The 15,535-nt window shown below is 44.1% G+C and overlaps 1 protein-coding gene across 2 annotated transcripts in view; it reads left to right on the top strand.

Annotated features, from left to right (window-relative positions):
• The window catches only part of SCN2B (sodium voltage-gated channel beta subunit 2), a 35,209-nt gene that overhangs the window by 8,122 nt on the left and 11,552 nt on the right, over positions 1–15,535 (top strand). For both annotated transcript variants that reach the window (XM_044278247.1, XM_044278248.1), the window contains exon 2: positions 3,327–3,490. In XM_044278247.1, coding sequence (XP_044134182.1) covers positions 3,327–3,490 — 164 coding nt within the window. The remainder of the gene's footprint in view (positions 1–3,326; positions 3,491–15,535) is intronic.

Raw genomic sequence — 15,535 nt, 5'->3', positions numbered from 1 at the left:
TGGACTGAACCCATCAGTTCCATAGGCATTGGGGGTGCCACTATTATTTCAATACACACTGATTCTAAAGACTGTGTGATCTCCCTCTGCTGAGTCTGCCATGTATGTGTGTTTTCCACGATCTACATTCTGATACAGTACAGTTTGTGTTATCTGCCCTCCATGAAGACCTGAAGGCACTCAGACCATCTCCACACACTCTGATCTCCCAGGTACAGCTTCCTCCCACTCCCTGCTGCTATTGCTAACATTGAGAGAAGGGAGGGTGAGAGCAGAGAGAGCCGACAGAACCAAGAGCAGTGTGCTGTCAGATCTATGGCGGTAGCATATTTAGAAAGCATCTGATCATTGGGGGTCTGACTCCCAGCACACCTGCCAATTAGCTGTTTGCCATGAGTTCCTCCTCCTAGACCAGTGAATGCACTTTCATCGGTCACATGGGCTAGGCACAGCTCAGTTCCACTCAAGGGAATGGGGTTGAGCTGCAGTCACTATCCAATGGATGATTAAGAAGGCTGAGGCACTTGCCAGAGCACTACAGGCTCTTCAAACAGCTGATTAGTATGGGTGCTGGGCATTAGACCCTCATGGTAACATATTAAAGACCTATCCTGAGGATAGGTGATCAGTATAAAACACTAGGACGACCCTTTTGGTTTTGCTTTTAGGAAGAAACACATCAATTGAAAAAGTTCAGTGCCAGTGTGTGAATAGCCTTTATGCTTCCTTTGGGCTTCCTAGTATTTCATTCAGCCATAATATTGCCTGTTTCAGCTGCATAGCTAGATGCATTTCACTCAGAAGCAGGGGCATATCCCTTCTGTGAAATATGCTAGTATTGTACTTCTGTGACCTCCTTTCCCTTACTTCCCACTATGTTTGATTTTAGCTCTTAAGCTCACAGATAAGGAAGGAATGATCACTTTTTTGTCAGGTGGATGCAAACAATTTTTTTTTAATGAAGTTATTTAGAAATTCACTAGCTACACCATTCTCTATTAAATGAAATTGTGTGAAAGTACAGAGACTCTAAGTTTTTACTGAAGATCTGGTCAATAATGAAGACTGTAACATAGGATCATGAAAATGAAATAAAGCTAATAGGCTAATGGTTTTTATTCTGTTTTTGTATTTTCTGCAACTTTTTCTACACAATCATATATGACTCTAGTAAAATTAATAAAAATTGACATAGGTGGCCACCTGCCATTGACAATGTCAATGCTTCTTGAAGTTCCTCTAGCGCACCAATTTTATTTTTCAACCTGGTGAATGGGAAACTGGTTCCACAGGTAATTAATAGCGCAATAGCTTCTTTTTAGGACTTACAACCAGATTCTGCTTCATATACAATGCAAAAGAAACATACAGATTACATACATGTCTGCTATATGAAACAGTTCCAGACCGGCACCATGTTTAAAGACCCGATATCCACAGTACATGTACAGCGGATGTCGGGAAGGGGTTAAAGGGAACCTGTTATGTTGAACATAGTTTATAAGCTGCAGGCAGCATGTTATAGAACAGGAGGAGCTGAGCAGATTAATATATAGTTTTGTGGGAAAAGATTCAGTAAAACTTGTGTTTTATACATTTAAATTCCTGCTCATTCTGGGCTTAGACGTCCAGGAGGCGGTCCTATCCCTGATTGACAGACATGTCCGTATACACAGTCAAATAGGGAAGGCTGTCAATCACTGATAGGACCGCCTCCTGGACTTCACAGCCCAGAATGAGCAGAAATTAAAAAGTATAAAACACAAGTTTTACTCAATCTTTCCTCACAAAACTATATATCAATCTGCTCAGCTCCTCCTACTCTATAACACAGCATGTGTAGCTTCTATTGCACTTTCATGGTGACAGGTTCCCTTTAAGTGTGGTGCGGCTGCTGAGAACAGTGGATCTGATATTGATGACCCACTCTATATCTGGAACATGAATGACCCCTTTAAACCAAAATCCCTAAGGGAAGCAGCTGCCAAGAGTGCAGAGTGCTCAAGACATCATGGCTTCAGCCACACAGTGCAGTTTTGGTACTGTTTTTAATGTGTTCTTTATGCGGGGACTTGCTGACAAATTTCCTTTTATGTTAATTGCAGTTAGCACAGCACCAATGTCATGCAAAATGTATGCTCAGCAATGGTTCAATTATCAACGGTTCAACCCGTAGAAAGCTTGATGGAGCGTAAGGCTACTTTCACACTAGCGTTTTTAGCTGATCCGTCATGAACTCCAGTGAAAGTCAATGAGGGACGGATCAGTTTTCCATCGTGTCCCTATTGACTTACATTGTGTGCCAGGATCCATCTCGCTCCGCAACCCAGGACGGACAGAAAAACGCTGCAGGCAGCGTTTTGTTGTCCTCCTGCAGAGCGGAATAGTGACTGATCGGAGGCAAACTGATGCATTCTGAGCGGATCCTTTTCCATTCAGAATGCATTAGGGCAAAACGGATCCGTTTTGGACCTCTTTTGAGAGCCCTGAACTGATCTCACAAACGGAAAGCCAAAACGCCAGTTTGAAAGTAGTCTAAGACATTTCTACATATCTCCAACTGCAGCTCTAAAATTGTCCAATTTAGGGTTTACTTTATAAGAGTCAATTCGTATTTTGCAGAAATTCCTAGGAATAAACAACCCTTTTCTGCAAATCAAGCTCAGATGCACGGGACAGCATGTGGCCGGTCCATGATTATGTATTTGACTCATTTTGGGAAAATATTTTTTCAATTTATAATTTCTGTCTACAGAGTATCTTGCTTTCAATTTCACACCGAACTTTCAGGTTGCTGCTCTGACAGCTCAATGTACAGCCCTTATCTCTTACTTCCTGACAGCTTATAAACACTCATTATAGCTAAAATCTTATCAAACTCACAAGAACATGACTTGAAGAAGCATTTATGAGCTGCCAGGAGTTCACAGATAAGGGCTATACATCGAGCTGTCAGAGCAGCAACCTGAAGGTTCAGCATTAAAAACTGAAACCTAAATATTCTACAGACAGGCTGAAAGTTAACCCTGTAGGACAAAAACTGTTGAGAATTTTTAATAAAGACAAATTGGAAAATTTCTTTTTAGCCCAAAATGAGGAAAATGCAATAATAAAAAATATTGCTTCCGAAGGTGTTCATAGCCTTTAAATTGGCCTTAGTCCAGGAATTTCTGCATTCTTACATCCACACCGTGTAGCTTTATATAACCTTTACATATCTCACGCATTTGTAGGACCTACTGGACTATAAGACACTGAAACATACTGTTGTGCATGTAGAGGCTTCTAGTTATATCTCTGTGCCACTAATGGTTGTATATGCTCAGTTTGTGCATCCGGGATGGAGATCACCGTGCCTGCTGTTCTTCATGCCCTTAATGGCTCCAACATACGACTGCCCTGCAACTTCCAGTCTTGCTACAAGATGGACATCAAACAGTTCTCCATGAACTGGACGTATCGGGGCTGCGAGAACTGTACCGAAGAGACGGTGAGAGATGGTGTGGATCACTGTGAATTTTCTGGGTCATCTGTGTGTCATGTATCTGTGCCAGTGGCAAACCGTTGTCCACCCAGTATGTCATCGCTGTGTCATTTCAACGTGTCACCAGTATGTAACAGGAACCGCACATGTGTCTCCACAGTGTACCAACCGTCTGTGACAACCATAAATGCCTGTGCATCATCCATATTGGTATTCGCTTTTTTTTTTCATTTGTATATTTGCCTGGTTTTTGTTCTTTCAGCAGCCAGCAGCTTCTTTTATATTGTAAAGTTTACATTTCATTTGCTGTATATTATAATGGTATCATGTCCAAAGCTAGATGGAAACCATTAAAGGGGTTGATCTATCTGGGAATTTGATGGCATATGCTAGGATATGGTGTTAAGGTCAGATAGGTGCTGGTCCCACCTCCTACCTCCAGAATTGGGCTCAAAGTGAAGGAGAGCACGCCTCCCCATTCATCTCTATGGGAATTCTGAAAATGGGCTACTGAGCGTCCCATAGGGGTGAAAGGCGAGCGCACTGCACAAGCACCGCCACAGCTCCATTCACCACCATGCGACTGTCAGAAATAGCCAAGCTGGTACTCAGATATTTTCGGTGAATGTTAGGCGATCGTGCATGGTAAGCTGCTCTCCGTTCACTTATGGGGCCCCACTCTGGATTCAAGCGCAGGTCCCAGAGGTGGGACCTGCATGTGTCTAACACTGATGGCATATCCTAGCAATGTGCCTTCAATGTTCCAGATGGGCCAAACCCCTTAAAATAGGTTATCCCATTCAGAAATGCTGTTAATAGCTTTTTATTTTGTAGTTTTCCTAGCATATAAAAATACCCCATTCCATCCTTTTTATGATTCCCTGTATCCCTTTTAATACTGATGCCAATCTATGCTGCTTGGGACTGGCTCTGGACAAAATCAGTCTCCTTCTCCCTCTGGCAGCTGACAATATAGTCTCGACTGTGGGGAGAGTGACTAAGCATGCATGTGTGACTTGACCAGCAACACTCAGCTCATTAACAGGCTGTGCCGATTTCTATACACTTCGATCACCAGGAGGCGCCATACCATGTAGGAAAATATCCTAACTTTTTAAAATAATTTTTGTTAATTTAACAGCATTTAAATGGGAAACAGTCTTCATTTTTGTGATCCATAATGTATATGCTATTTGGGACAGTCTATTAGGTACACAGCCATTAAATAGTCAGTCCTGATTCATACAGAGTATTCATGTGGTCTTGACACGGGATGTCAGGGTCCTAAATCCACATTGCAATATACAATATACCTTACAATGACCCTTGACATAATATTCATATTTAAAGGGGTTTTCTGGGATTTTGATATTGATGGCCTACACTCAGGATAGTTTATCAATATGAGATCGGTGGGGGTCTGACTCCCAGCGCCTCTACCAATGAGCTACTTGAAGAGGCTGTGGTGCTCCGGTGAGCCGCCTCACAACATACTAAGCACAGCGCCATACAGTGTATAGTGGCTGTGCTTGGTATTGCAGCCCAGGGCCATTCACTTGTATAGGACTGAGCTGAGCCTAGGCCATGTGACCGATGAACCTGACCTCACTGGCCTAGGAGGAGGCCGCAGCACCCATCGGAGTGCCATAACTCCTTCAAAAGGCGGATTGGTGGGGGTGCCGGGAGTTAGACCCGCACTGATCAGATACTGATCATCTATCCTGAGGAAAGGCCCTCAGTATTTTATTCCCAAAAAACACTTTGCATTCTCACTATATTCCCCATAAAATCTAAAAATAAAATCCCAAAAGACACACAGTGAGGGAAATGTATCAAAACTGGTGTAAAGGAGAACTGGCTTGGTTGCCCATAGCAACCAATCAGATTCCTCCTTTCATTTTCCAAAAAAGCTCTGAAAAATGAAAGATGGAATCTGATTGGTTGCTATGGGAACTAAGCCAGTTCTCCACTTCAGTGAAATATCTCCATATTGCATCAGGTCATTCCTAAAAATTCTTATTCCAGAAAACATGGCCGTGTAATAACCTTGGAAGTAGATGAAAAGGACGATTTTGTCACAGAAGTAGTCACATATTTATCACTGATATTTCTTTATTTTATGATAAAATGTTCTTTAATGAGGAGCCGTCACCTCTCCTGACATGTAGTACTGCCGATAATAGTCCAAAATCATGGTGCCAGATTCTCTTTAACTTCTAGCAGGAATAATAGAGGAACGGCACAGCAAAGAGTCATAAGAATAGATGCTCCAGATTGGTTATGACATGAGGAATGCAAGTAGTTACTACAACAGACATGTCAGGAGAGGTGACAGCTCATCTTTTATGTAATTTTTATTCAGTTTTTACCAATAATCACAACTGTCTACATCTCAATCACTAAACAAAAAAGACATAAAATTACAGCAAGACACTTTCCTGATACAAATCAAAACCAAAAAAGTGAAGATACATGGAAGGAGCAGTTCACCGCAAGGTGCTGACATTTCTACAATGTTTATTCCTCAGACAAGTATGGAGGGAAACTAAAAGGGTTTTCCAGGATCCGAATATCGATGACCGGTATCTGATTGGTGGGAGTCCGACTCCTGAGACCCCCTCTGAACAGCTGTCTGACCCAACCACTCCGGTGGGAACTGCGGCCTCCTCACAGCAAACCGAGCACAGCGCTGTACATTGTATTACATGGTACAGCTAAGGTCCAGCATAGTACCGCCTCCAAAACAGCCTCCGTAGCGATATAAACCACCCACCTGTGTCGATGACGTCACTGGGCTCATGGCTAGGCAGAAGTCTCCGATTAGTATAGTAATGCGAAGCCCGGTACATCACCGGCGGTAAACAAACCGAGCCGCGCGATGCAGCATGACATGAGGGAGCATTGGAGCAAGGAAATGCTCCGATACTCCACTCATATGAAGTCAGGGCATAAAGAAGAGCTTATATCCAGATTCAGCCCTGAACCTGGAGAACCCCTTTAATCAGAGACAACTGGAGGAGGAGAAGGACAGAAAAGGGCAGCTATTGATGGCCACCACAGAGGGACAGCTTTTGGGACAGTATATTGTGGTATATGGTTCTGATGGGATGATATTGTGCACTAAGGTATTGCTGCCCCCACCTACTTCTGTTGCTCCACCTTCTGTCAGTTTGGACCCGCCTACAACATAGGGTCGCTTTTAGTTTTTTTTTTTCCAGGGCCACTATACGTTCCAAGTCCACCCCAGCATGGGTGACAAGCTGCCTGCATAGGTGTCTGGCAGCCGCTTATTTCCTCTCACCACTGAGGTCATATGCACTCTCGGCCTAGTCAAGTGGACGTGTAAGGGGGGGTAATAGGTGAAGGCCAAACAAGCATTTGATGGGCAGGTATCTAAGTGTGTGGGTTCCTTTAATGGCCTTTAGGCACCTTTATTCCTATACACAGTACAGGACGTGAGGGGTCATTCATCCATGGGGGGAGGGGCATGAGCGGACTGACCATAGACACTACAGGGAAATTTCCCAGTGGGCTGGTGCCCAGAGGGCCACCCAAGCCAGGTACATAAAGATCTGATGCTCTCAGCATTAATTAATGTAGGAGCATCAGGCACTGATACACAGCCAGTGGCCGCAGGTGCCCTCCTGAATTCAATGTATCACCATTCTCAGGACGATAATACAGCTTCCTATTGTGGCACGGGCGGCAGTATATTGTGCTGCACTGTGGTATTTGGTTCTGCTGAGGCAGTATATTGTGCTGCACTGTGGTATTTGGTTCTGCTGAGGCAGTATATTGTGCTGCACTGTGGTATTTGGTTCTGCTGAGGCAGTATATTGTGCTGCACTGTGGTATTTGGTTCTGCTGAGGCAGTATATTGTGCTGCACTGTGGTATTTGGTTCTACTGGGGCAGTATATTGTGCTGCACTGTGGTATTTGGTTCTACTGGGGCAGTATATTGTGCTGCACTGTGGTATTTGGTTCTACTGGGGCAGTATATTGTGCTGCACTGTGGTATTTGGTTGTGCTAAGGCCGTATATTGTGCTGCACTGTGGTATTTGGTTCTACTGGGGCAGTATATTGTGCTGCACTGTGGTATTTGGTTGTGCTAAGGCCGTATATTGTGATGCACTGTGGTATTTGGTTCTACTGGGGCAGTATATTGTGCTGCACTGTGGTATTTGGTTGTGCTAAGGCCGTATATTGTGATGCACTGTGGTATTTGTCTGTGAAGGTTCTCATTTATCCAGGCCATGGTATATCTGTAAAGAATAAATCAAGGCAACTGGACGTACTGTAGATTTCTTTAAAAAGTTTCACTCGTTCTTCCAACGAGCTTTCTCAATTCTGAGTGACTGTACAAGAATTCTCTGGGAATAAATATGTAACTGAATCAACATCTGGTAATTATACCCAGCATGGGGTCAGAGGTCATTATACTCAGCATGGGGTCAAAGGTGTTGATACCATTATCCTAATTGGAGTCAGTAGGTGATAATGACCTTCCAGAAAAAGGTGTCAAGACAGCATTGTATGTGGCAGACAATAGATGTCTAACCCCCCCCCCCCCCGCCTCTATTCAAGCTTGGCTTCTCCATTTTTACGTAGATGGCCTCCTTCACACCTCGTTTGTACCAATCGGCCTCCTTATCCAAAACACGTCCTTGACTGTCTTCAAAGGTGTGACCTGTTTCTTTTAGATGTAAGTACTCGGCTGAATCTTGACCAGAGGTTTTGGCTCTTCTATGCTGAGCCATATGCTGATGTAGTTGTTGTTTTGTTTCGTGGATATACAGTTCTGAGCATTCCTCATTGCACTGGACTGCGTACACAATGTTGTCCATCTTGTGTTTAGGTGTTAGGTCTTTGGGGTGATCCAGTTGTTGCCTCAGTATGTTGCTGGGTTTAAAGGGTTTAAATTGTCTGCCACATACAATGCTGTCTTGTGGTGCACTGTGGTATTTGGTTCCGATGAGGCAGTATGTTGTGCTGTACTGTGGTATTTGGTTCTGCTGGGGTGGTATTTTGTTCTGCACTATGGTACTGCTGCCCCCGCCTACTTATGTTGCCATGCCTTCTGTCAGTTTGGAAACGCCTACAACATGGGGCCATTTATTTTTATTTTTTTCCAGGGCCACTTTAAGTTCCCAAAAAATATAGTGGTATACAGCGGCTCACCCGCCTATTTCCCAAGGGCCTGGTGCTCACTTCACGGATTCACCCAAATCCAATTGAAAAGTGCAAAATGGAAATATTTGTTGGAGGGCACTCAATTACCTGACAACATCAGACAGGGTGTCAGTAAACCCATTTAATACTCATATAATATTCGCTAAAAATATTCACATAAAATATTGCATGAAAATATTCACATAAAAAAATCGCATAAAAATAATCACATGAATAATGTATTTTTTATAAAATCGCTAACACTCTGAGAACTGTGTACACATATAATCGCATTGGGGTATATTGTGTTCGATCCTATTGGAAAGTCAGGTAATGACTGCAATGTCAATGTCAATGTTCAGTCTCTTTGTATAATATTGTTGCCGCCAATGATCGCCACCCACAGTGTAAAGTAAAGGTATGCTTATATCTCGATATGGCAAGTGTCATGCATCAATGCAGCCCCTTGGGGCAGAGTACGTTACCCCTCTTGTATCGCCGTGTAGAAATCCTTTCTTTAGCAAGTTCGACACACATCGACGTCCGGAGCCGTCAATAGGTCTCAACGCGGCGTCCCATGTGACCAAAGCTGCGTCCTACGTGGAAGGTACGGCTCTTTAGGGAACTGCTGGATGCACTCACTCTCCAAGTCCAGACTAGATGCTTTGTTCGCACAACTTGAGTCCTGGTGGCTGCCTATTAATAACGGCACCTTGGACTCTTATTACAGATGATTGTTGCTGTCATAAACCGGACACGTTTCAGGGATCAAGCCCCTTCCTTCACTGCTGAGGAAGAGGGGCTTGATCCCCGAAACACGTCCGGTTTATGACAGCAACAATCATCTGTAATAAGAATCCAAGGTGCCGTTATTAATAGGCAGCCACCAGGACTCAAGTTGTGCGAACAAAGCTAGCGTATAGTCACAAATACAGGTGGTAGATCATAAAAGTAGGGAAGGTATAAAAGGAAGTTATTAGGCTACGTCCACATTTGCGTTTCAGTATTCTGGTAGTCTGTTCTGGCAATAAGTGCCCTTACTATGAGCAACACCTCCATTGGTTCTATGCTGTAGGTATCCCCAATTAAAGGGATTGTCCAGGCTACAGATATTAATGCCCTGTACTCAGGACATGACATCAATGTAAGATCAGTGCCACAGTGTCATAAGCTGACATTGTATGGAGCAGAAGCAGAAGGTCCTGTCCATTGTGTAGATTCTGGTAACAGCATACCAAAGTTCAGCTCCCATTCACTTGAATGGGAGCAGAGCTACAGTACTCCGGGTCAGCCACTAGACATGCAGCAAGCCCCTGAGGAGCCGGAGCTTAGGATGGGGGTGGTAGTGGCCTAGAGAATGTGTCACTGTGGTCTCTCCCAGGCCGTCATTCCCTAGGGCTGGTGCAGTGAAAAGGAGGGCACACCCTTTCTTCGCTCGGGGGAACTCCTTGCATTTTGGGCTTCGGCCTGATGGCAGTTCAGGGTGCCATTGACATTGGTTGTATGGGTGTCTGTCTGATGTAGTAGTGCACTGCAACGCAATGGCCATTGTGTGGTGTGATAGGGGTCACTAACCAGGCTAGGTTCAACAAAACAAATGTCCTTCTTTACAAGGTTACCTTGCTGACTGACTCTTCACCTGGCCATGTGGATTCTCTAAAAGTAGAGGATCGTATGGAGATCTATTAGTCTCTGGATTCTTGAAGCTGGAGGCCTGAGGAGAGGAGGTGTCATGCTTCGGTGTGGGAGGGAAACACCACACCGAGCATAAGAGGGAATGAGGGAACAGGGAATCAGGCCTGAGAACTAGGGAAGGAAGATGGACACCTCCTAGTAAAACCCTAACCAAAATCCTGACTGACTACTAGTATGAACAGACCCCAGAGGTAGGTGTGTTTATACGCAGGAATACCTATCTAGTCCTATAGGACCCTGGTACTAATGGCAGGGATGAGACTACCTGTTCCTCCAAAAGAAGGACGAACAGGAGTCTCCTTTAGGCTTAATAGAAACAATAAGGAAATGCAACACACAGGGAAAGGAAAGACTTAACTTCAAAGGGGCTATGGAAGTACCAGGAACTCCGCCGAGATCCACACACCAGCAATCCACAACTAAAACTGAAGCTATAAACCGCACAGCATTGTGGGAGAAGCAACACTAAATAAGGAAGGTTAAATGACCACATAAGAAACACCTGAGGCAAGGGGTGTGGCCATTACCAGAAACAACACAGACGCCTATTGATCCACAAGGAAAACCTTTTAGATCAAACCATGTGTTGCCAGTCTCACGATCTCCTGCCACCTGTCGCGGGAACATCCGTAACAGGAGCACATATGGTGTCATTTATCAAACTGGTGTAAAATAGAACTGTCTTAGTTGCCCATAGAAACCAATCAGATTCCACCTTTCATTTTCCAAAGGAAAAGTAAAAAATGAAAGGTGGAATCTGGTTGCTATGGGCAACTAAGCCAGTTCTAATTTACACCTGTTTGATAAATTACCCCAATAGTGTCTGTTCCCTTCCCCCTTCAAGCTCTTCCTCAAAGTAACTAGAATTCTCTAGAGCTAGGGGTGGAGCCAGCCCACACCCTAAGCTTCCTAGGAGGATATGACCAGGATGATTAACCCTGGCTGTACCTACACCATGCACACATATTCTGAGTACACATTACATAGCATAGAATCATAGTACATAACCAAACAATTGCAGTTACCCCCTGTACTGGGGTACTGAACATAGTGTACAGCGCCTACCACCTGCAGCTCCATACACTGTATAATTTCCAGCACTGGCAGCTGTCCAAAACAGCTGATGGTTGAGGATGTCCGGTCTTGGACCTCCACCAATCTGATAATGATGACCTATCCAGACGAGGATCAATATCTGTAGTCCAGAGAACTCCTTTAAGTTGTCCCAGAAAAGGAATGTATCGCCTATACAAGGGATAGGGCATAAATGTTGGATCCCTGGGGGTGAGTCCCCTGTGTTAATGGACCGTTAGTGGGCATGTTTGTCCACTGCACCGTTCACTTCTATGGGACTACATGAAGACAACACTACTGCCATACAAGCGAACGGTGGACCTCCATACACTGTACTGCTCCATTCAGAGAGGGGATGCTACGTTCTTTTAACCGCTGTGGTTACCAGCAGTCAGCCCCACTTGATCCAACATATATTTTACAAAAGAAGCCCATTATAACCTCAAGCTGCTTGCCCAGAGAAAAGGTAACTAAAGCTGAAAAGACAAAAAAACAAAAATGTTTTATAGTGGTAGGAAAGCAAACACTAATGGAAGTATAACAATGTCTCAGGAACTAGAACCCACCACGCCATTATAAGTGGGCTTCAGGATCCCGCTGGGAGTGTATAACGTGTGGGAATATGTGGAATAAGAACATAGCATGAAGCCTAAAGCAGAAAAGAAGCCATGTGTATTGGATTAGTCAGTTAACGAGTCTTGCATATAAGTGCACAGGTCGAAAAGCCGAGGAAGAAATATGTAACTTGCACGTGCATATGGAGCGTGTGGGTGAAATCTCCTCCTCCTGTAATAAACACAACGGGTGCTGGAGGAAGGGTGGCGGGTGTGGGGAAAGACATAGCAGAGTTCAGGAAAATTAAGGAAGAAAAAGCTGAGTTTGGAACACAAGTGCACAATATAAAGTAGATTCTGAAGGGAAAGGGGCAATAGTTGGTATGGAGAAGATACTAGCATTTAAAGGCTATGTACACCTTTGGGGCAATTTTTATTTATTTTTGCATTATACTCATTTTGAGCTATATATATTTTTTCAATTGGTGCTTATTAAAAATGTGGCGTCCTTTTTTCTGTACAGGGATGAGATGCTCTAGTAGCACCCTTTGGATTTTCTGTCTTTTCTGTAAGACCAGGAGCTGACGGGCTCCTTTTCTCTGCTCTCTGACCTTATAAACACTCATTATAGCTCAGTTCTTATCTTACTGAGTAAAGGTATACATAGCCTTGAAAGCGTCACTAACTTTTGATGAGTCATAGATACATTTGATCGGTGGGGGTCTGAGTGCTGAGTCCCCCACCAATCTCTAGAACGAGGGGACAAATGCCACGTGTATATAGTACCCTCTCTCCTGGCTGCACAAGTCAGGCTCCATGTCTATGGGCTATGGGCCCGTCATGATTCCGTCCTCAGCAGCAAGGAGAGAGAGTGTTATATGCGCGGCCATCTGTCCCCTCCTTCTAGAGATTGGAGGGGGTCTTCCTGCTGCTGCTGGGTCTATGACATATTGAAAGTTATTTTGCAAAGTTAGTGATGCTATAAAGGCTAGTATCTTCTCATCTTCTCCTTGCCTGCTAATGCCATTCTCCGCACAGAATCTACTTTAACTCTTGTGATCCTCGGCTTTTTCTTCTTTAATTTTCCTGCACTCATTTCCAGACCTCTCAGACTGGCAGGACCCACGTTGGTGATCATACTTACGTCCTGGCTTGTTTGCTCCAGCCTCTATTGCTTGTCTTGGGTCCTTCCATGTAAACTTCCTCTTTGATGCCACTGCAGCCAATCCCTGGCTGCAGCAGTGATCTGCTCCCATTTGATATGACGCAGGGGGAGCAGCAGCCAGTTGGCTGTAGTGACATCAAACAGGAAGTTTATATGAAAATTTATATGAAAGAAAAGCAGCGGAGATCGAACAAGCTGCAACCCAGCACCAAGGATCAGGTAAACATGATCACCAACTCGGGTCCCTCCAGTCTGAGAGGTCTGGAAATTAGTGCACAACCTCGTCAAAGGTAAATTCACTTGCAACAGATTCTGCAGAATGTGCTGGCTACCAAAACAACTTCATTCGTATGGAATGAAGTCAACCTTAGATATTTCTTTTCTCGCCATGCTCCGCATTTATCTTGAGACTGAATCAGTACAGTTGATATTAGTCCATGAAAATATGGATGGGTCTATACAACGATCTTGGCCGTGACACTCATCGTGTTACCTATGATCGTAGCACTGCCATTGATCTGAATAGGGGTCAAAGGGCGAATTGAAAATTGCTGCAACCTTGACCCTAGAGTTGCAAAAAATCCAGACGGTAATTCTGGGGTCATGGTTCTGACAACTTGCAGGTCGTGCTGCCAGCACATTCAATTCATGACTACATTGCTGCACAGCGATTGTTGGTCATGCAATGGGTCGCAGCCTAAAAATCACTGAAAATTACAAATCTTTTATAAACTGCACCTATAACTTATCCACAGGATAGGTAATAAATGTGTGATCACTGAACGGGTGGCCACTGGGGCTCCAATCCTGACAACAGGCATCCCTGAGTCTCCTGTGTGAATGGGATGGCAGTGTGCATGTGTGACTGCTGCACCATTCACTTCTATGGGGCTAACCGTGATCGTGCTGTACTCGACAGTCCAATAGAAGTGAAAGTGGCGGTGGTCAGACATGCTCACTAGAGCCCTGTTCGCATAAGAGACTCCGGCCCCCCATTCTCAGGATCGGTGGCGGTACAAGAGGTCAACCCCAGCGATCAGGCGCTTATCTCCTATCCTGTGAGTAGGTGAAAAATTTTCTTATGGGAAAACCCCATTAAAAGGCAAACTACTGACATAAGACTCAACTAGACACAGACAATCGATGGAAGCATACAATAATCTGTGCCTGCTTTTCTGATTCAGAATTCCAAATCGGGGCCAGGACATTTTGGTACCATTTTGGCAATTAAGGCTTAATTGCATCCCCACTACGCCCATTCATAAAATCACTTCAGAATGATAGTGATTGGAATGGTTCACTGGTAGGGAAGGGGTTAATAGGAACATCCCTGGTAGTCTATGAAAACTGAATGGGTTAATGGGCACATTTTTGAGTCAAGTACCTGGTGTCCAGGGGTTACTTACCTCCTCGGGGCCCAGCGTTCCTCTGATGCCCCAGTCACTGGTCTACAAGGAGGCTGGCAGGAGATAGGTCTAGGGATCCTGCTGCACGGACTGCCAGCAAAAGGCATAAAGCCAGTACATGGTTGTCAAGTGGCTTTGCCAGAACTGTTCCTGATTTTCAGAGACAGTCCCAGCAAATTTGGTCTGCCCTAGGCAAAAAATGGCTGGGGATAACGATAACCCCACCCATAAGTGGGTGTTTCCGGATAGAGTAGGGCGTTCCCAGGGGGCGGGGTTTGGATGCACCAAATTTACCAACTTAAACGTTGGTATGTATGGCAGTTACACATATATACAGGGACACGCAACCACACATACAGCTTATACATACTACACATTTATGCCAGGTTACAAGATTCAGGGAAGAGGTGTCTTAAATGGCCTGAATTTAGTTTTTAACATAGGGCTGCTTTTATATAGGCCATGCCCCCAAATACTGTTAACCTGCTGAGTTCCAGTCACATGTAATGCATATACCCTTCATTTCGCCTCAAAAATTAAAGGGACGCTACCTTAAAAATAATATATAATTATCATATAGTAACAATGTAGTATAAATGTGAATATTTATGTATTTTATATATTGTAACAAAAAACTGGTGAATGGTTTTCTGTATATAATTTGCTGACGTCCCTCCATGTAGTCTACTTCCTGTCCTGGCTCTTTAACTTCCTCTTTGTTTGGTATTTTAGCATGGCAGACAGTCTCGCTTAACTTTCTCAGTCAGACCATTCACTACGACCAGAGAGGGAAGGGGGGTGAGTGATTGAAATAAAGCATAAGTGCCATGCTCTGCTGTGGGCATCTTTATCTAGGCCTGTCAAGAAAACAATAGACCTGCCATACTGTTATTCCAATCCTTCACCTACTATTATATTAGCAGATAACATCTCCTCACAGCAGCAGTAAACTGACCACAGATTACCCATTTATATAGAAGTTTTAT

The sequence above is a fragment of the Bufo gargarizans genome, chromosome 2 (assembly GCF_014858855.1).
Source record: "Bufo gargarizans isolate SCDJY-AF-19 chromosome 2, ASM1485885v1, whole genome shotgun sequence".
NCBI classification, from domain to species: domain Eukaryota; kingdom Metazoa; phylum Chordata; class Amphibia; order Anura; family Bufonidae; genus Bufo; species Bufo gargarizans.
The sequence above is the reverse complement of the archived record's forward strand: the minus strand, read 5'-3'. Positions and strand labels throughout refer to the sequence as shown.